The 22,371-nt window shown below is 40.1% G+C and overlaps 5 protein-coding genes across 5 annotated transcripts; 4 read left to right on the top strand and 1 right to left on the bottom strand.

Annotated features, from left to right (window-relative positions):
* Positions 1–34: 34 nt before the first annotated feature.
* AMS1_2 (Glycoside hydrolase, 38 vacuolar alpha mannosidase) lies at positions 35–2,051 on the bottom strand (the record flags this gene model as incomplete). The annotated part of the gene is made up of 3 exons (XM_064828301.1): positions 35–1,848; positions 1,902–1,967; positions 2,021–2,051. The coding sequence occupies 3 exons, from the start codon at positions 2,049–2,051 to the stop codon at positions 35–37; spliced, it is 1,911 nt and encodes a 636-aa protein (XP_064685503.1).
* Positions 2,052–2,287: 236 nt separating this feature from the next.
* On the top strand, positions 2,288–6,609 carry RPS26A_3 (40S ribosomal protein S26; the record flags this gene model as incomplete). The annotated part of the gene is made up of 8 exons (XM_064828300.1): positions 2,288–2,338; positions 2,387–2,556; positions 2,617–2,732; positions 2,791–2,882; positions 2,940–3,241; positions 3,304–3,597; positions 3,668–4,840; positions 4,905–6,609. 8 exons carry the CDS (start codon positions 2,288–2,290, stop codon positions 6,607–6,609), a joined length of 3,903 nt encoding a protein of 1,300 aa, XP_064685502.1.
* A 2,891-nt stretch (positions 6,610–9,500) lies between these two features.
* Positions 9,501–11,521, top strand: ATC70_009059 (uncharacterized protein; the record flags this gene model as incomplete). The annotated part of the gene is made up of 7 exons (XM_064828299.1): positions 9,501–9,777; positions 9,835–9,976; positions 10,032–10,199; positions 10,257–10,509; positions 10,565–10,612; positions 10,671–10,874; positions 10,931–11,521. The coding sequence occupies 7 exons, from the start codon at positions 9,501–9,503 to the stop codon at positions 11,519–11,521; spliced, it is 1,683 nt and encodes a 560-aa protein (XP_064685501.1).
* Positions 11,522–16,242: 4,721 nt separating this feature from the next.
* On the top strand, positions 16,243–18,215 carry ATC70_009058 (uncharacterized protein; the record flags this gene model as incomplete). The annotated part of the gene is made up of 3 exons (XM_064828298.1): positions 16,243–16,560; positions 16,622–17,313; positions 17,372–18,215. 3 exons carry the CDS (start codon positions 16,243–16,245, stop codon positions 18,213–18,215), a joined length of 1,854 nt encoding a protein of 617 aa, XP_064685500.1.
* Positions 18,216–21,088: 2,873 nt separating this feature from the next.
* ATC70_009057 (uncharacterized protein) lies at positions 21,089–22,360 on the top strand (the record flags this gene model as incomplete). The annotated part of the gene is made up of 6 exons (XM_064828297.1): positions 21,089–21,321; positions 21,389–21,503; positions 21,563–21,654; positions 21,714–22,016; positions 22,070–22,116; positions 22,182–22,360. 6 exons carry the CDS (start codon positions 21,089–21,091, stop codon positions 22,358–22,360), a joined length of 969 nt encoding a protein of 322 aa, XP_064685499.1.
* Positions 22,361–22,371: the final 11 nt, after the last annotated feature.

Below are 22,371 nucleotides of genomic sequence, written 5' to 3'. Positions count from 1 at the left end.
AAACACCACTCTATGGTAGGCCTATTTATTGCTGCTATGCTTGATCATACAGTACCGTATTCACTGTGCCCAATATAAAACTAGCCAGATCTTCATCTTCAAAACTCCACTTTACACACACCGTCTGCACATTCTGAAGCCATAGTGATACACTTCGCACAATGATGCTAGCAGTTTGGCGTTCAATGGAGCACGTTTGGCCTACAGTTCTTGCTAATGCGACTTGCAGTAGATCCAGTACTCTTCGCTGAAGGTCTTCTGTAATGGATTCTGTGTGTGCCATGTCGGATAGCAGTGTAGAAATTTGAAATCCTTTTTCTACTTGGAAATACAGCTCTCGGCGTTGTTGTTGCTGTTGTTTTTCAGTGCTTGCAAATGCGTCTGATTTCACAATTTCAATAGAAGGCGCTGTTTGTTGCTGTTGTTGTTGCTGCTGCTGCTGTTGTTTATTAGCGTTGTTGTTGAAATGCATCAACAACGTGGCATTGATCGGCACTGATGTATTTGGTCTGGATGGCGCTGTCGCTGAGGAGGGTATCTTGTTGCTATTATTCAGCAGAGATTTCAGAAGGTCTGTGCTGATTTTGGCTTCGAGTGCTCTGCTGGTCTCCATCTTTATACTGCAGCCATTGGCAGGCATGTAACAGGCTATACCAAACTCCTTCATGATATTGCTTCTCAAAAAGTCCATCTTTCCACGTTCGCCATGTACCAACACCACGTTTCTGGGCTCACACATGCGAATCAGTTGCATGATACCTTTGGCGTCTGCATGTGCACTGAAGGAGAGGTTTCTTACTTGCAAGTTGACTTGTATCTGCGTGAATTTATCGACTTCAATGAGCTTCTGTCCCAGCAACACCTTGGCACCGACTGTGCCAGCGACACAATATCCCGGCATAATCACCATGTTCTTTGGATCAGGTGCCCACTTGGTAAATACCTGCAGCGACGTACCCGCATTCAGCATGCCCGGTGTAGCAAATAGCACCATGGGGCCCTTGTTGTCCAAGTACTCTTTTTTCCACGCCTTGATGTGCTTGAAGTCAAACGCATTTCTCTGTGCAAAGGTGGACTTGATCTTTTGATTTGTCCAATTGATGAATAGCTTGTAAAACTCGGTTGCTCTCTCAGTAAGTCCAGTGGAAAAGTAGATGGGCACGTCCAGACCCATACGATCCCAGTAGGATTCAATCAAGATACACAGCTCTTGTGCACGACCCAAGGCAAACACAGGGATAATGACATTACCACCATTGGCCACACAGTCATGCACCTTTGTTAGAAAGTCTCGCTCACGGGAACGCTTTGAATCACGGATGGTGGTCGCATACGTGCTCTCGGTAATCAAGACATCAGGTCTCACTTTATCGATCCAGGCACTGCCCAAATGTCGATCCGGCGTCATATTGTAATCGCCCGTGTAGACAAGCGACTCTTGGCCCACTCGAATGTAGATCATAGCAGCACCCAGCACATGTCCAGCATAGTATGCCTTGATCTCAATGTCGTCGTCTACTTTGAGTGTCTGGTGCAAATTGATGGGAATCACCTTTTTCATGCAGTTTTTGATCATGGCCGAGGTAAAGAAGTTGGTTTCGCCCTTTCGCTCGACAGTAATCTTTCTGTAATCCTCTAGCAATATGGGACAAATGGCTTTGGTGGGGTGTGTCATGTAGATAGGGCCATCGTATCCACACATTTCAGTGAAAAACGGCAAAGCGCCACAGTGATCCAGGTGAAAATGAGAGATAATGACAGCGTCTAAAATGTCAGAGTAGTTGCCAGTCTTGGATATGTAGCTAAAGTCTGGAAATCGTCTTTCGTCTTGATAGCCCATGTGCATGCCTGTTGGAAGCTGTTTTAGCTTGCTGGAGGCTGTGTATTCAAAAGTTACTTACCGCAATCAAGCATGATGTTTTTACCCCCAATGGTGACTAGGATGCAACTTCTTCCAACATCCTGTCCTGTAGACAGCCATATGAGCTTCGCTGATTGAGCATCCATTGATTCGACTTACCTGCTCCTAATGGCACTACTTCAATGGGCATGGTTTGGGATAGATGTAAAGAGAAAAGAAAGCTTTGACGTTCCGAATTCAAGTACATGTTGCATTTGCTTCACTGCTTCCTAGTCACACACAATCACTGCTTTAAAAGAGGACAAGCTCATCGCATTCGCATTATTCTTTTATTTCACTTTATATCTTTTGCAAAAAAACAGGTAAAAAGAAGCACTCTGTCAATCTAAGACTTGGACTGACACACAACATGGAAGAGCAGGTAGCATGTCACAACAAGGCACAAACGCGTATATGGTTGCCAACTTGTTGGAGAAGGTAATACCCATAACGTAATGCAGACCTGTGTGTACTCATTCATTGTAGATGAGCAATCAAGACAGAGATTTCCGTTACATGGCTCTCAATGATTTGATGAACGAGCTTCAAAAGGAATCATTCCATATGGAGGCCATGATTGAAGGAAAGGTCGTTAAAGCGGTACTGTTACTCATGGATGATAAGAATGGCGAAGTACAAAACTTGGCCGTCAAATGGTAAGTTGTCAGGCAGGCGACTGTACCGTACTCTCTCAACTCATGCTGGCCTACGACTAGCTTAGGGCCATTGGTGAAGCAAATCAAAGAAGAGAATCTGTTGCATATCATTGATCGTTTGAGTGAGTACGCATCTCAGCAAAAGAACGAGGAATTGCGTGGCATCGCCAGTGTTGGTAAGTCCCATCCCCTTTTAGCTATCATTTGACTGAACTGACTCATTGGGCATGGTAGGCTTAAAGACTGTAGTGAGCGAAGTGGACTCTATTCGAGGCAACCAAGTGTGCACTCGCATTTTCCCCAAGCTGTTGACTACCATTCAAAATGTAAGATACATCTATTGCATAAACAAGCGAATAGAGGGCTGATACAGAGCGATATAGACCGATGCCTCCTTTGAAATGCAAATGGATACATTAGAAATCTTGTCTGAACTGCTGGCTCGATTTGGAGGCCAAATTACCCTGGAGCAGCAGACCCAAATCCAGTCTGTCTTGTTGCCGTTACTTTCTCATAACCGTGCTGCTATTCGCAAGAGAATCACAGTGTCTATCGGCTATCTAGTTGTGCATACAAACGATGAATTGTTCAATCAATTGTTCACTTTTATCATGGATGGCTTAAACAACAATGCCAATTCAAGTGAGAAACTGAGGACTTTGGTGCAATGTGCTGGTGTATTGAGGTATTATGGCCAATGGAGCCCCTTTTGATATGGACAAATATCTAACATACATACATACATAGTCGTTACAACACTGCTCGCTTAGGCAAGCACCTAGCTCAAGTCATCCCCACCATTGTCAACTACACCGCAAAAGCCGAAGAGGATGATGAATTGCGTGAAATCTGCCTTCAAACATTGGAATCATTTGTGCTTAGATGTCCAAACGAAATCTCAACCTTCATCAACGATATCACAAGGCTCGCATTAGAATATGTCAAGTATGACCCCAACTTTGTCCAAGATGATGATGAGGAGGACGAAGAAATGGAGGAGGAAGAAGAGGACGAAGAGGACGAATACGATGACGAAGTTGCGTAAGTACTGTCTGCCATTGCTGTAGACACTTACATACACACACATACACACACTAAGACAACTCTCTAGTGATTACTCTGACGACGATGATGACATGTCCTGGAAGGTGCGTCGCTCTGCTTCCAAAGTCTTGTGCGCCGTCATTGAAAGCAGGTCAGATTTATTGCAACAAATCTATGAAGATGTCGCTCCTGTGCTTATCAGTCGCTTCAAGGAACGTGAAGAATCTGTGCGTGTGGATATCTTGCAGACATTCATTGCACTCTTGAGACAAACAAGCGTGTATGGCGGTGCTTCTTCAGGCGATGATCGTCCCCGCAGAGGCAGTGTTACCAGTTACGGTGATCAAATCGACCTCATACCCGACAGCCCTGCCAATGGCTCCAGCAGTGATACCGCCATGGACGCCATAGATGGCCCCAGACAACTCTTGAGATTGCTCGTTCCCAAAATCAGTCGTGCTCTGGTCAAACAGCTTTCTGCCAAATCGACTCAAACTCGCCAAATCGGCTTCCACTTGTTGCGTGAGCTCATTGTGGTTCTCCACGGTGGATTGGATGACCAAATCGAGCTCTTCTTCCCTGCTATCGAGGCCTCTCTTTCCAATGCGGCTTCTGAACAGCAGCAACACGCTTCTTCGTCCAACCTCAAGATTGAAATCCTCTACTTTTTGAGATTGTTTTTCCACAACCGTCATACCGAAAACTTGGGCACTATGATTGACCGTCTGGCTCCTGCTGTCATCAAGTCTGTCTCTGATCGCTTCTACAAGATCACCTCTGAAGCCTTTTTGGTTTGCATTGAATTGATCAAGATCATTCGTCCCATCCATCGCGAGCAAAACGGCCAGTACCAAATTGCTGATATTGCCCCTGACAACGTCAAATACATCAACCAAATCTACGAGGTCACCTTGAACGTTTTGAATACCAGTGATGCGGATCAGGAAGTCAAGGAGAGATCTATCATGTGTCTGGGCACTTTGCTGGCTCAAGTAGGTGACGTACTTCAATCGCAACAAAGACAAGCTTGGGATGTCCTGTTGGAGAGATTGAGAAATGAGGTCACTCGTTTGATCAGTGTCAAGACTTTGAATGTTGTTTCTCAAAGCCCCATTGCTGCTGGCGAAGAGTTACAGCGTTGTGTTCTTGTTGCTGTGGAGGATATCTCCTTGTTGCTTAGAAAGAGCAACCGTCCTTTGAGAATTGCTAGTTTGGAGTGCTTGAATGTCTTGGTCAATAGGTAAATGCATCAATGATAAAGCAATGATACTATGGACACACACACTGACACTAGGATACGATAGGTTTGGCCAGCATGTCTCTGCCAAGAGCTACTCCACCTTGTTGCATGAATTGAAGCCATTGATCTCTGATAGTGATCTTCATCTTCTTCCTCTCGCCTTAAAGACAGTGGAATCCATTTTGAGCCTCAGTCCTGCTTCTGTCAATGAAGTCAAATCCTTCATCTTGCCTTCCTTGTTTCAATTGATGGAATCTCCCTTGTTGCAAGGCTCTGCTTTGCATGGCTTGTTGAGCATGTTTGCTGCCTTTGCCAGGGCCAGCCCTGCTGATTACCAATCATTGGTCCATGGTCTCGTTGATCCCTTGTTATCTGCCAAGGCGTCTGCTGGTGTGTCTGCTGGCGGTGTCGCTGCTGTTGCCAACAAGCAAGCTGCTTCGACTGTGGCTCAATGTGTAGCTGTGTTGGCTGCTAATGCCAGTGACAGCAACCGTGATACCACAATCCGTGAATTCCAAAACTACCTTATCACTCCCAATGTCAATGACTCCGTCTTGTATCTTGCACTCTTGACCATTGGTGAGATTGGCCGCAGAATTGACCTGTCTGCCTATGATAAGGTGGACGAACTCGTCATCAACATGTTTGTCTCACAATCTGAAGAAGTCAAATTTGCTGCTGCATTTGCTCTAGGCAATATCTGCGTGGGTAACATTCACAAGTACCTGCCCTCCATTGTCACACAGATCAAAGAACAGCCCAAGAGACGCTACTTGTTGCTGCATGCGCTCAAGGAAGTCATTACCCGCTACGATGAGGATAGCGAAGGCAACTCGCTCAGTTCTGCCGCTGATGAAATATGGGCTCTTTTATTGGAAAGCAGTGAATCAGATCAAGAGGAGGGTACTCGTACTGTGGTTGCTGAATGCTTGGGTAAATTAGCCCTGACAGATTCCCAAAAGTTCTTGCCTCAATTGGAGGATCGCTTGGCCTCTCCCTCTGCTTTTGTGAGAGCCACTGTTGCCACTGCCATCAAATACGCTGTTGTCGATCCTTCTCCCGAATACGACGACTTGCTGAAGCCCATCATGACCAAATTCCTGTCTCTTTTGGAGGACACTGACCTGAATGTGCGTCGTTTGGCCTTATTGACTATCAACTCTGCAGTGCACCGCAAACCCTACTTGATTAGAAACGTGCTCGATCAACTTATTCCCTTGCTCTATGCTGAAACCATTGTTAAAGAAGAGCTCATTCATACTGTGGAGATGGGCCCTTTCAAGCATAAGGTTGATGATGGTCTCGAGATTAGAAAGGCAGCTTATGAGTGCATGTACACACTCTTGAGCACTTGCCTAGACAAAATCGATGTCTATGGATTCCTTGATCACATTCGGGCTGGTTTGGATGATCAACATGATATCAAGATGCTCGCTTATTTGATGCTGATTCGACTCAGTAAAGTGGCTCCCACTGCGGTATCTCAACGCTTGGACGATCTCATTGAACCATTCAAGGCGACATTAGACTTCAAGATGAGAAGCAATGCTGTCAAGCAGGAGGTCGAGAAGAACCAAGAATTGGTTCGCGCTGTGCTCCGTTGTATTGTCGCTTTGAGTCCCTTGAGTGATCCTATTGTCTCTCCTCGATTTGAACAGTTTGTTATTGCTATCAAGAATGGTCCTTTTGCAGAGGAAATCAAATTGACCATTATTGAAACAGAGAGTCGAGAAAACAGATTTGCTGATTATATGGATTTGTCGTATTAGCTGTTGTGTGTATATTAAATAAACAAAGGTCGATTTTCCGCCAAGATTTGCAAATACATGAGCAAAGGATAGTGATTTTTATGATAGACTCCAAGTGTTTTTATATAATACGAATGTTTATGCTTCGGATGACTCTGTACCTTCGCTTCACTTCAGTGAGAACCAACCTACGTAGCGGCAACTCGCGCTACCGATTGCCGTTGCTCATCTTATTAAATACAGCTACTTTCATTTTAATCCTTTACTTACACATGAAACCCCTTCATATTATCTGTGGATCAGATTCTTATGTGATACTATACATCCATATACAGGTAGCTACTTCATATACGGGCAAGCAGCATACTGGTATTTCCCCTTTTTAGTCCTTAGTGTCCCTGATACAGCAAAATCTGAGTGTACTTGAGTTGCGTTTTCTTGCGTTCAAGGCCGTTTTAGGGTTGTCAGAATAGCACCAAACAATTGCTCTCATCTGGCAGTTACTTATCACCACTAATGCTCAACTTTTTGGGGTCCAAAAAACATGGCCAAAAATCGGTCAAAAAGCATGAGGTACCCCTCATGGTTTTTATCAAAAATCAAACGATCGCGTTTTTCATCTTGAAAATGAAGACTTTCACTATGATATATATCAAATCAAAATGTTTCTCTCGATCCAAAGCAACCTCTGAAACTACTTTTATGAGGCTTTCATATGCAAAATCTGACTATTTTCGCTAAAAACCTCATTTCAAGTTTTACCAAATTGCTCAATAATTTCAGTCAAAACACTTATTACAGTTAGTACCATTGGAAGCGCCTTGAAAAGTACTTCAAGAATGTATTAGGAAGCCTAGGGCGATCATCACAATTTGTATAGTCGAATGTCACAAAATGAATTAAAGAAGTCGAAAAAGACAAAATCCGTCCAATCTTGAACAGAAAAAATAAAGTGAGCTTCAATTGATTTCAGCAGGCGGCGCTGCTGCTGGCTGACTCAAATGCCTTTCTGATGATGACAATGATAATAACAATGATGGTTGCGATGCTGATCAACTGGAGATTATGGAGTTGAAAGGACAATTTCTTGGCCTGAATAATTTTTTTTTCTTGGGAGTTTTTCCCTATGAAAATGCCCTTTGCAATGACAATATCTCAAAACAGTCGCTATAGATCTTACACAAATCCTGTATTTACTTATGGCCAGCTTTATGCTGCCATCTCAAGAGCAGCATCAGCGAATGGATAACTTCGTCTCCTGACTCTGATATAACCCCTTTTTTTTTTTACTATTAATTTGTCGCAGTAACATGATCCAACTTTTTTTTGAATATTGATTGTTTGTAAATCATTTGATAAGGATGTTGCAAAGGAAGCTATTTTATAATTTTGACCTAGGCATTGCAACATTCAAATAGTGTGCATTGAAGATATATATATGTGTGTATACGTATATTATCTGCGTTTATGAAAAGCAATGATGAGAAAGGGGAGCTGTTGGTAGGGTAATTGGTAAAACGTGGCATCGTATGCATCATTTACAAATTTTGTATTTTACATTCTATAAATATTTTTTTAGGGAGTGGATATAATAGGAGAGCATGAGTGATGGTGATAATAAAAGGAAATGCATTGACTGTTCTATGTCGGCGACGCTTCTTGGGAATAAGGGCTTTCAATCATTTGTAATGGATTTGCTATCTCTATTATTACTAAATTCCTCGTACACATGTTTGTTGCGTTTTTGGCCACAATAAGCTGTATTCAAAACAGATACTCAACAAACCATATTGCGCATTATAGTAGCATGTTTGTCCCTGTTCCAATAAATGTCTACTGAAAAATCTTGGTACAGAAAGCAGCGTTTGAATTCTCAAATCAAGATCATGTGTTTTACAATTTTGGAGAATGAAAGATGCACGAGTCTCTCATGTATCAACCTTATTAAGCTTGTCAAACGTGAAATCAGATAGATTGTTTTGGGGTGTGATGTACTCTACCCATTGTGCCATCCATTGACAAGATTCTCCTGTGTGGCGAGTTGACAACACAATCCATGATGGAATTCCATTTCGGCTTGTATGAAGCTAGAGACCGCTATCAACAGCGACTCCTACATGTCGAGACAAGCTCATCGGGTAATGTTAAACCCCATCAACCAGCTTAACGGGCAAATTTTACACTCTTGTACTAGTTGGGCAAAATTACTTCAAAATAGCAATGATCGGCGTGGCAGGTTTACCAGTTTGGATGTGACTGAGCTTCATTACACACTCAGGGACGCTTTGTAACAGTGTAAGGTATTTGGCAGACTAAGGCAAAGATGTTCATGATGATGGGCATCGTGTAACGTGCATTTATCCCGGTTAACAAGCAGATTACCTGATGGCTTGATGCTTGAGCTTCTGCTCTATTGAATATAACTATGAATGTAATAGCTATTTGGTAATTTTTGCAAAGACAAACTATAAAATGTCAATGATACATCTCCACTCCAAACCCACAGATTGCTTGAGTAACATTCCTAAAATATCGAATCATATTTTTCTAGTGTGATAGAGAACTCTAGCGAAGTATCGAAGCATCAAGGCTGGTATTAGAGCATTGGTTTTTCAAGTTGTATATATGATGCTAATTTACGTCAAACAACCCTCAACGCAACCTACTATGCAAGAGAAGAACGATGCAGTGATGTCTCCCTGTTCAAAGTATAAATAAAAATATATAAAACTTCCATTTGAGGTGATATAAATGTCTATAAATACAAAGCAGAATATTTTGGCAAGTAGTACATAGTGTAACCTCGAATGTTAAACAAAATCATATATAATGCTTGATGATTTCAGTGCAAATGAACAATTTTCATCCTCTCTTTACTCCCTTTACGTTCCCTAAAACTACATACATTCATTATGCTTATCGCTAATGCATTATTGCTAGTTGCTGGTGGTGCCGCTCAAGTTTATGCAGCAACAAGCACTTTAGCTCCTCAATTCTCCCCTGTCTTTCCTTCAATGCCCAAGGCAACCGGTGTTGTAACTTCTTACAATCCTGGACCTTACGATACTACTACCAAATTATCAACTGCTAGATTGTCTGGTTATCCTGAACCATGGGCTTCACCTCCTACCTCGTCTGCTGAAGTCAAGAAGGTTTACAACATGATTGATTGGTCCAAGGTGCCTAATGGTGTGTATATTTAATGTTTTGATGTGTATATCAGTCAACTTACATGATCAAATTTAGCTCCTGTTAGAAAGCAAGATTCTAATGGTAATTGGGTCAATGACTCTGACGAAAATGACAAATATTGTTGGTGGTCCTCAACGAATTGTGTAAAGCCTGTGGCTTCCTACTTGCCTGAGGATATTTACACTTGTCCCAACAAGTAAGTCTACCAACTGATTCATTCTAGCATTCAACTAATCTAATCAATTCTATAGTGGCGATTGGGGTTTGAACTATGACGATGGTCCATTCAACAGATACGATGATGATGAAGATGAAGCTGCTCTCGAAAATAAGTACGCTGAGCCTGCTCTTTACAACTTTTTGGCCAAAACCAACAACCAAAAGGCCTCACTCTTTTACATTGGTTCCAATGTTGTCAAGTGAGTATATTAAATCGCATGCCCACGTCAATTAAACTAACGTTATTCTTCAAAAAGCTATCCTGCTGCTGCTAAGCGTGGTTTGAACGATGGTCATCATCTCTGTGTCCACACCTGGTCTCATCCTGCCATGACAACTCAGACTAATGCTCAAATTGTTGCCGAGCTTTACTGGACTCTCAAGGCCATCAAAGAGGCAACTGGTGTTACTTCTAGATGCTGGAGACCTCCTCAAGGCGATGTTGACGATCGTGTCCGCGCAATTGCCCATCAAATGGGTTTGAGAACTATACTGTGGGATCACGACACGGTTCGTAAATTTTTCTATAATTTGATCTACTTGTAAACTGACTCTTTTCTTATAGAATGATTGGGACATGCCAGCTCCTGGTGGCGGATCACTCAGCCCTTCCGCAAGTTCAATAATAACATCCGCATGCGAGTTTTTGACTAATATACCTTCTTTTACAGAAAGTCGATGGATATTTTAAAACCTGGTTGAACAATTATAAATCAGGAAAGGACAAGAAGGGCCATATTGTTCTTGAGCACGAACTCAACAGCGCTACTGTCAACATGTCCATGTTCTGGATGCCCAAGCTCCAAGAGACCTTCAATGTCATTCCTGCTCTTGCCTGTAATGGTATCCAAAATCCCTATTGGGAAGAAGGCTGGGTAAGAATCCCCAAAATTGCATTATGATAGTTACTAAGATTCATTGCCGTTCATAGGTTTACCCCACTGCCAATGTTGCTCAACCTACTAACACTGCCACACCTACCGGTACAAAGACTACTGCTACTTCTACAGCTACTACTACACCCGGCACCTGTACCTCAGGTTCCTATGGATTAGGAAAGGGTGACGGATATAATGGCGCATGTTGTCAAGATCAAAGCGACTGCCTGGACGATTGCTTGAGTGGTAAGTGTAATGGCCCTGTCAACACCGAGACCACCAAGACCTCTGCCACTGCTACAGCTACTCCTACATCTGGCACCTGTACCTCAGGTTCCTATGGATTAGGAAAGGGCGACGGATACAATGGCGCATGCTGTCACGATCAAAGCGATTGCCTGGACGATTGCTTGAGTGGTAAGTGTAATGGCCCTGTCAACACCAAGACCACCAAAACCACCAAAACCTCTACCAAAGCCTCTACCAAAACCTCTACCAAAACCTCTTCAAAATCACCCACTGCTTCTGCCAGCTGCACACCCGGTTCAAGAGGCAAGAGAAAGGGAGACGGAAAAACCGGATACTGTTGTTCTTCTAGCGATGATTGCTTAGAGACCTGTCGCTCAGGTACATGCGGTCTTTAGCTTTTATAGCCATGTATGAATAAAAACTCGTAATAAATGAAAGCTGTACTTCTGATACTTCATATAACATTCGTTTGGTACATTACTGGAAACGAGCTGTACCAAGGCCAAGTCAATTAAAGCAATTGATTGCCCTTTTCACACCTCAATCCGCATTTCCTTCTAAAATAGTAAACGGCAGCTTAAAATGACGGTATAGGTTTATTACAACACTTGAGATAGCTATCTTGTATAAATCATTCTATCAAGAAGCGTTAGCCATATAAAAAGATCAGACTTGTTTTAAAAATGAACGTAAGTCATACTGAAATAAATCGAATTCGAACAATACATTAGATTCGCAACAATAGCAGCACGCATGCTACACAAAATGGAAGTAATGCGCCACTGCTAGATGTTGTTCTGTATCAAACAGGACAAGATTATGGCCTACGTAATATGAACTTTTCTTGGTATTTTTTGTAAGTTGTTAATGCTACTGAGCACGGCTCAGTAATGATTCCAATAAAGGCTGCAAATTTTACACGAGAAGTACAAGGACCACAAAATTCTTAGTAATTTATAGTATGCGTGGGAGGTTCACTAGACTGCTTAAAGCTATAGATCTGACTCCTCTACAATGCTCCACATCTACATCGATAGAAATAAATCATATCCTGGCAAACATCTTACTTGTATTACCTCTTGCTATTCAAAAGTCTGCAAATCACAGTAAAATTTGAGCGCACTCAAGCAGTAATTTCTCACGTTATAAGGCAACTTAGACCACCGGAATAGCACCAAACAATCACTCTCGCCTAGCATTTACTTCTTGACGCCTTTGATCAACTTTTTTGGGATCGTCGAAAATCGACTCTAAGCCATGAGGTACCTCTCATGGTTTTTTTTGAAAATCAAACGATCGCGTTTTTTACCTCAAAAATGAAGACTTTCAATAAGGTATATATTATATCAAAATGTTTCTCTCAACTCGCAGCAACACCTGAAATCACTTTTGTACAACCTCGATATGCAAAATTTAGACATTTTGGCCAAATACCTCATTTCACATTTTCTAACTTTACTCAATAAATTCATTCAAAATACATATTACAATGAGTACCATTTGGTGCACCTTGAAAAGTACTCCAAGGATGTATTAGGAAGCATAGGGTGATCATCACACTTTATATAGTCGAATATCACAGAATAGATTAAAGAAGTCGAAATTTGCTCGAAAATTCCCATTTTGAGCGAAAAAAAATGTCCATGATTAAAATATTTTTGGCTGGCAAATGTGCTGCCATGCGTATTGTCAAAACAATCAATGCCTCTAAAGCTAATAAAAAGGGTCTACAGATTGAAAAGTGCTATAACCTTAGTTTGCCTATTTTCTCGAGCTCCTGTCGTATATGTCTATGCTTGACCAATTCAATGGTTGTAAATGGGTTATCCAAATGGAAATCCTGATGCAAACTGCAGAAGGGTCACCTTGTTCACATTGTGAATGATATTACGAATGGTACCCTTAACACGATTAACAAAAAATATCAGGTTTGAAATGCATGGAATCCCTTTCAGAAGCTCACTTTACCAACACCCTACCGCCTGTCATGTACGATCTTGGACCAATATAATTACAAATGCAAAAGCTATTACTCGATTCTCTAACACATCTTGCACACCATCATTCCACCTACAGACTTGCTTTGGCCCCGAAGATCGATAAAATTATATGGTATTTCCATTTACATTGGCCTGTGTAAAGCGCTCCAGTAGTAACAGTAGTACATGAAATTTTTATGTGTAATCCAGAACTGATCACTTGGTCTATGATTATGCATTTCATTTATGCTCAATAACCTGAGCACGACTCTAGCATGCGCTTCATAATTCATATATATATGTATCGACAAAACAAGGTTTGATGGATGTCTAGTATTTACATACAAGCATTGGATATATCTTTCTGTTTATCAAGTCATATATCGCTTGTGTCTGTGTGTGTAAAATTGACTGAACACAAAAAGCAACAAGTTGGTGAATGTAACGCAATCCATCCAAATGATCAAAAAGAATCAAGACCATTGAATTTACCACATGATCCAAGAAAGTTTTTCATCTTTGGACGGGGACGCTGGAATCTCAAGATAATTTCTTATTCAAGCAAAAGGTAATGTTGGACAATGAATGTTGCACGAAACTTTGTTCTAGTGGTTGTGAGAAAGTCAAGAGTAATTTTATTATACTTCAGGTTACTATTGTACATGTCTCTCCAAAGCTGATTAGAGCAGTGTGATTGACATCAAAGTTATACTATGTGCAATATCATGTCCTGTGTGTTTTCTTTGAGTGTGTGTGTGTCAATCATGCTGCAACCACTATAAGCTGACAGAGAATTACATGCAGGTACTTATTTGGAGAAATTATCATTGTTTTACACCCGGAGATCCCCCTGAGAGAAATCGAGATGGAAATGCCGTCGTTTCCCTGAATAAACATGGGCGGCGGAAGAACAAATTCTTATCATCACACCTCGAATCACCATCATTGCGTTAGCTCTCGTAGCTCCTTATTTATAAAGACTAAATGTTGTGGCATTACCAATCAATGACACATCGTTTCTCTGATCTTTTACACAGAATGCTTCTATACAAACTACGGTCTACCTAAAACAATAGCATATAGGTATCTAGACCCTGTTGTGCGTTATTTTTAGGTATGTTGGTTTAGTGGTAGTCTAAATACCGCGCAAATCTAAATATCAAGAATTCCATAGAATTGACTTGTTGCACAATGAGGGCTTCATAGTGCGCGCAAAATACACAAAACCTACTGAGTAAAGATTACATTTCACTACCGTTTTGAGCTTGGCATGAAAATGAAATTCTGTTATTATAATCCAACCCTCGTACAAGAAATCTGTTTATGATAGTGTTGAAGGTATGTATTTCTTCAAAACCCTTATCAATAGAAGCGAGATGTGATACTTTTTTTCGCTTTATTATAGATGAACATGTTTACAAATGTCACTTGATTTACCATTGTTGGGGAAGGAATGAGCTTTTATAGTGGTTCGAAGATTCTTATATAAACTAAATAAATACGAATAAACCTTGTAATGTTCTGAATTAAGGTTTGTTCTTTTTATCTCAATAGGAACGCTGCTATTATCAATCATTGGTTCCAATTAAACATTATCTAACTTTACTACTGCTTGATAAATTGCTGCTCCCAAACCTGATTGCCTGTTTTTTCTAGCATGATCAAAAGAGAATAAAGTTTCATCCAATTAAACTATACCCTAAGGGCTGCTGCCTCCCCCCCCCCCCTTGTAAAGGAAATGATATTGACCAAACAATGGTAAATGAGCACAAATTTCCAAGCTCAACATGTAACATAATGATGTCTGAAAGATTCCCGAAAAAAAATCAAATAGGAGGTATATGATCTACAGAACAAACGCATTGCAAATGCATGCATTGGCGCTCATATCAGTAACAACTGCATCTTGTCAGAGGATGGCATTACTGCCTCTATTTTCACCAGTAATCTTTTTATAGTACGCTATCAAGCATCTCGGACTTGAAGTATATAAAAAGTAAATTTCACTAGCGAAACTTTGCAGTGTTTGATTGGGAAATAACGATCAAAAAGGGGATTATCTGCTCTTTTGTGTTACAAATATTATTATATTGGCTCTTTTTTTTTCAGAGTGAGTGTAAACGGCATTGGAGAACTAGTAAAAAGGTCATGAGAGATTATTGGATTCCACGTTTTTCTCTCATAATTGACTTTAATGTCAATTAAAGCAACGTGGTTAACAAAAAAATTTCACTAGCTTTTGACAGACTCGAGAAATATAAGCTTTCTTCCTCTTTAAGCATGCATTGGACAGGATCAATTACTGCTGAGGGAATTTTTTGATTTCAGGTACCATTGACTGTTTATCAATCGTTTGTGTCTATAGTGTGATGTGAAAAAACAGGGATTGTCTAAAAAGATTTGAACGAAAAAAAAATGGCAGAGCACGAGGTGTACAACCAAAGTGCTGCATGTGCTTCATTTTATACGGGTGTTTCGATTTTAATGCAAACAACTGCTATAGAGGTCTAAAGCAAGGCCAGATTTCAAAGTCAAGTTAGCAAATGTATGTCCCTACATGTATCATCATACCGTAATTACATCTAAAAATTGCTGAAAGACTCGATATATAGATGAAATCAAGTACGACACTGAAAAATAAAGTGGGAGGATCTATTTAAATTGGTCCGTTCTTTTTTATTTTAACTAATCCGTTAGCAGTAGGTTCAATCGGAGAACGAGCACTGACAAATTGGATACAGTAGGACAGACGCTCTCTGATTAGGTGGCACGTTCTAAATTTGTTACATCTATTTGCCATGGCGAGAATGAGAGAAGAGCAAATCAGCTAAGCTTTTAGCTAATAGCAGAATTTAAGGTTTCTCCCTCTAGAATTACACCACCATAAATAAGGATCTCCCTTTTGATTGTCGCACATGTACTGTTTTGTGTTTATATGTGTGTTCCCCAAATCTTTCATCCAATTCCTATATAAACTCCCAATGATTTTTTGTTACAAGCATCGAATCAGTCCTTCTTTCTTTCACTTTCTCCCATTCCAAAAACTTGAAAATTTGATGAAACTTTAGTCAAATTTAATCGACTGATATACACAATAAAAACTGTCTTTAACATTTAATACACTTCTCTAAATCAAAATGACCTCTTACTCCCGAGTTATGCCCAATATCAAACCATATCCTCAGCCTCAGCAGCAGCAGCAGTCAATGCATTACAACCAATACCCTAAACCACAACAAAAGTTCATAAACTTGTCTGTATATCGCCCAGCATATCATAGAATCCCTTCAACACCTGCTATTTCTCCTCGTCATCAGAAAGATGCCGCTTGGGCTGCCATGTCTCCCGAAGTATCTCCAATTATTGTGCCTTCCATGTCACCAGCTACTCTCCAACCTCAATTTTTGAACTTTTATACTGGTGTTTACCATCAGCAACCCGTTGTACATAGAACTGTAAGTAATGTATATGCTTCCTCCTGTTATCTTAAATCTAACCCAACTCCGAATCTCACAGTATCACCCTATACCACATCCTCAACCACAAGTGGCACCCATTGAAATGAATCAGGTACCGCCTATTCATCATACTTTGGAGAACTCAACCATCACCTATGATACTATCCATCACAATCTTCAAAAAGAACTGGTCAAGGACGTCTTTTTCTCTCCTGCTATGAATACCGATGCCGATGTGAGAGAAATGTCTCCATTCGGTTCCTTCTCCTCTTCTCTGTCTGCTTCTTCCGGTGATAATGACTCCGTTTCTTCTGTTACCACTCCACCTTTCTCTCCTTATGAACAATCTCCAAGCGAGTTTCTCTTGGAACAGCAACAGCAACATGATGCTCTGTTTGATTTTGGCCTTGACCTTGCTACTACATGTGCTACGTCAAATCAAACTACTACAAGCTCCTATCAGGAAATCAAGATGGCCGCCGCTGGCAAACCTTTCCTATCTCTATCTGCTTTTGGTCACAACTTCAGCAGCAACAACCAAGATTTACCTACTCCTCCTGCCACTAGCGCAAATGAAACTGATTACAACTTTCAACAACAAAAGAACAAGCGTCGTTGTTCGGATTCAGAGTTGGAAGAGCGTAAAAAGAAGAAGCAGCGCCAAAACTTGTTGGGCCAAATGACATCAACTCCTCCTGGGTCACCTTGTAATGAAAAGATTATAAAGGACGAAACTTTATTTGAGGAAGAGTAAGTGGCAGATACTGTTGGATTATTTTGAGCATGAATTTAATTTTTTCCCTCATAGTGCATCTGTGGAATACAGCCGATTTGACGGCAATGTCAATTCTACTTCAACTGCCGAGACGGATTTTCAACCATTTCCTGATTTTAACGACGACAACGACGACTTGTCAGTTATCTCATGGGAAGAGGAGCAGGAGTTGATCAGAGAAATCCAAGTTATGCCTGAAATCAAAAGCGTAACAAAGCCAACTACTGCTAAAAAGACCAAAAAATCAGCCAACAAAAAAGCATCAAAATCATCCAAGCCAACAGCTGAAGATATTCTTTCCGTCAATGGCAGCTTTCTACCTGCAGTTCCCCCTCGCTCAACAGCTCATCCTACTATTTATCAAAAGCTGACCAAGGCAAATATTGATTGGTGTCGTTATTGCGGTACAACTGAAGGTGTGAATTGGCGTCCTGGACCCTGGGGTAAACGTACGCTTTGCAATAAGCATGGATGTGATTACAAAGGCTACGGTTTTGCCTGCAAGCTTCCTCGTCTTGATCTGACAGCTTTCGCCAATGAATCTATTGATGAAAGAGATAGACCTATTCTTCAAGACTACTGTTCTACCTGTCAACGTAAGGACTCTTGGAAGGGTAATGTGCTTGTTCGTTGCGAGGGCTGTCCTAAAGCATTCCACCAAAATTGCTGTGTAAATAACATACTCGATGACACATTTGTTGACTCCAACGAAGCTTATTTCTGTGACAATTCTTGCTATGAGAATGCCAGTCGTAAAAAGATTGTCGTAGAGCTACCTCGTAAGCGTCTCCCCCTGATGTCTTGCCCCAAAGGCTCTTTATCCTCTGCAAGTTCCATCTCATCTGAATCTTCTGGTAGAAAATCTTCCTCCAAATAAGTCTATTTCTCCACCTCTTATGTATATATACCTCCCACATTGCTTCTTTATGTCCCTCATTATTTCAATTACTATGCCATTTCGCACAAAACTCATACCAATTTCAAAAAAATCCATGTAGATTTATAATATAGCTTCGCATTTAATAAAATTCCAAACTTTTAGCACAATATCAAAGTTCCCTGATCTCTTGATTCTAAAATAAGCAGTGTTGGTGTGATCTGGACAGTAAATGGAGTTTTAACGACATCTCCCATCGTCTCTTCGTTGTAACTCAAAAGGTTTATAGTGGTATCAGAGGAAAATTTAGGAACTTGATTTTTTTATACTGTATTCATGTGAAAAATATATTTCATTGCAGAAATGCACACTCATGTTCGCACTCACACGCTACCAAGTGAAAGAGAATGGTGTATCAAATATACAGAAATAAGGTTTTAACTGTACAACAATGTTAAGCCTGCTGTGAGAATTCTTGGACCTGGTTGTTATGTAATTGGCACCACTGTGATCATAAAGTGCCTCGCCTGTTTAGTATGTATCTGTGAACATTTTTAAAGAAATGATAGGCTATCAAATGGAATTAATATCTGCGCGGATCTGATCTTTTTTTTTATATATATATATATATATATATATATATATATATATATAGCTTATTTGCAATATGATGGCTGGGCAGTTGTAAGATGAAAAGGCATGCACGTGGGCCACGTTCAATTTGGATTTTTATGATATGAAGCATAAATACAAATAGAAAAGATCACCAAAAAAAAACATATGGCACTAACAATTTAGCTTTATTGCGTGATAAATATACCTGCTCTTTAACCTCTGTATTTTCACACTACTCCGCCTGTCATGAACTGCGATGCCGGATGCTGTCATTCCATTCATTTGAATTTTAAATTATTTACGTGAATGCCTGAGTACCACTTCGATAAAAATCGAATTGTCCTCTTTATTATATACATCATGTACCAAAAAGGAATAGTTCATTGTTACTAGGTATTAACATTTTCCCAATTCTAATGATGTTGCTATTGATTTCGGGCATCTTAGTGGATGCAAGCGCATTGAAATTAATTGATGTATCTTTTAGTTGCAATAAAAATTTCTTGTGTAATATAGACATATAAAACACTATCATCTCGTTATCTTAAAACGTTCCATAAAATACATTTGACGGCTCTTTGATAAATGTAAATTTTGTCTTGATCTGGAAGCGCTAAAAGCCCTTTCATGATCACATTGGAGAATATCCTTCTGACAGATACCAAAATTTCACTATTCATCGCGTGGGAAGTCTTTTTAAGCGGCCTGAAACTGCGGATCTGACTCTTATACAATATTCCACATCTACATCGATAGAAATAAATCATATACGAGCATATAGCATACTTGCATTGTCTCTTACTGCTCAAAAAGCTACAAAATGCAGCGAAATTTGAGTGCATTTGAGCCGCGTTTTCTCGCGTTAAAAGCTGTTTTAGACCACCGGAATAGCACCAAACAATCACTATCGCCTAGCATTTACTTCTTGACGCCTTTGATCAACTTTTTTGGGATCGTCGAAAATCGACTCTAAACCATGAGGTACCTCTCATGGTTTTTTTTTTTGAAAATCAAACGATCGCGTTTTTTACCTCAAAAATGAAGACTTTCAATAAGGTATATATTATATCAAAATGTTTCTCTCAACTCGCAGCAACACCTGAAATCACTTTTGTACAACCTCGATATGCAAAATTTAGACATTTTGGCCAAATACCTCATTTCACATTTTCTAACTTTACTCAACAAATTCATTCAAAATACATATTACGATGAGTACCATTTGGTGCACCTTGTAAAGTACTCCAAGGATGTATTAGGAAGCATAGGGTGATCATCACACTTTATATAGTCGAATATCACAGAATAGATTAAAGAAGTCGAAAAAAGGCAATATCTGTCCAATCTTGAACAGAAAAGACAAGCTGAGTTTGAAATAATTTGGCTGGCCAAAATGCTTATTTCTTGAATACAATAGATGTCGTGATACTATCATGAAGGGAATTACGAATTGGAAGATTATACAGCTTAGTTTGCTTATTTTTTTTGTTATTTCTGTTGTAAATTTCTGTATTTGATATATTTAGGCGTTCCAAAATGTTTATTTAAATCCAAATCCTAATACGAAATGCTACATTGTGGTTCAGAGTTTTTCAAAACCATACACATCAACAGTCTGATCAGGAGATAGAGTCAAGTTTGTTTTAAGCTTAAAAAATGTCAGATAAATAGCTTGATTTAGATCGTTTATAAGTTGTATTACTATCTGTGGGATCGAACCCATCTTCCTCTGTATGATTAACGGGAGTTCATCTGTTGCCATTTTGACCTTGAGCTATTGGCGAACATCTCCTCAATTGTAAAGCTAATTGATATATAATGCATTAAATACGCTATTATGCCTGATTGGGATGCTCTACGGACTGTATGAATGGCTAAACTCCATCTATAGCATTGTTGACATGGCCTTCCAACCCTGAGTATCCGTTTTTGTCTGTGAATGCAGGTTTTTTTTCTCGGGTGCCATAATGCTGGTCGATTTTAGCTAGAGGGCTGTACAAAAGCAAATGCTAGCAATAGAGCTGTTCAATATGAATCATCGCAGCCGTGCCTTAGACACACTAAATGCCATGTTGAAGGTGCATCACTTGGGATACAGTACTGTATAGTCACATACTTCATCAAGTGAATTGAGAGCCAATAATAAGCTGCAAACGAAATTGAAAGGTTCAATTCATCTCAATGTGAGTGTTTAAATTAGTCTATTACAGCAGTTCTTCTCTTCCTTTTTCATACAACAAGCATCTCAAAGCAACAAAATGAAGAGACCCGTTTCGCTTCTTTTTGCATTCTTACAACTTGCGTTTATTGGCTTTACATTAGCACAAGCAGACCCCAAGAAAGACAAGCTTATATCACTTTCAGAAGACAACAATGGTGTCATTAACTTGAATTCCAACAGTTATGATCGTTTTACAGAGGGAAAACGAGACTATGGCATGGTCGTATTGTTGACAGCATTGGATGATCAGTTCAACTGTGTTCCCTGTCGGTAAGAGGAGGATAGACTCTGCTGGACATGTATACATGTAGACTAATTGGCGACGCGTCCATTATAGTGAATTTGACCCCGAGTATTCTTTAGTTGCAAAGAGCTTTCAAAAAAATAAAAAGAGCAAGGATCTCTTTTTTGGACATTTGGATTTCAAAGACGGACAAGCTGTTTATCAAAGAGTAATGCGAATAATCCCAAACATTGAAGACAATCCCACTCATTTTCAATGGACTCCTAGCTCAAGCTCATGTCAGCACCTAATGTATTCTATTTCCCTCCTCAAAAGGCTGGTGAACGTAAAGATTTCGTCAAATACGATTTAGCCAGAAGGTATAGAATTTGATCTGGATTTTATGCAAGATACCGTGGATTGACAGTTTTTGCATTAGTGGATTTTCCGCAGAAAGCTTCGCAGAATTTTTGAGCAGAGAAAGTGGTCATAAGGTTATCGTTGCTCGCCCTGTAAACTACTTTAAGCTTGGTGCCAAACTGTTCCTGGTTGTTGGTGCCGCTGCTATCCTCAAACTATTGTATCGCCATCTCGGTTTCGTGTTCTATCACAAGAACACTTGGGCTGTTATTTCCATTTTGTTCATCTTGACTTTCACCTCAGGCTACATGTGGAACCGTATCCGCACTCCTCCATTTGTTATGCCAGGCAAAAATGGTGATATCAACTATATTGCTTCTGGGTAAGTATTTACAGGGCATTTGTAACGTGCAATGTAGCTAATCTCTGTGATAGATTTTCATCGCAACTTGGCGTCGAACCTCAAATTGTGGCTAGTATCTGTAAGTCGATTTACAAACATATCTTATTCAGTTCTTTATTAATCAACTAATATTTGTCAACTTAGATGGCCTTCTTGCTTTCTCACTAGTTGCTTTGATTAAATCAGTACCTCAATTTGACGATCAAACTCGTCAACGTTTCGGTGTCTATATTTGGATGGGTTGCATTATCTTTATCTTCAGTGCATTACTAGCACTTTTCAAGATCAAGAATGGTGGATATCCTTTCAAGCTTCTCATTTAAGCCAAATCTCC

This window comes from Mucor velutinosus (assembly GCF_035048745.1).
Source record: "Mucor velutinosus strain NIH1002 chromosome Unknown tig00001563, whole genome shotgun sequence".
NCBI lineage: Eukaryota > Fungi > Mucoromycota > Mucoromycetes > Mucorales > Mucoraceae > Mucor > Mucor velutinosus.
This window is presented reverse-complemented; position numbering and strand designations above follow the sequence as displayed.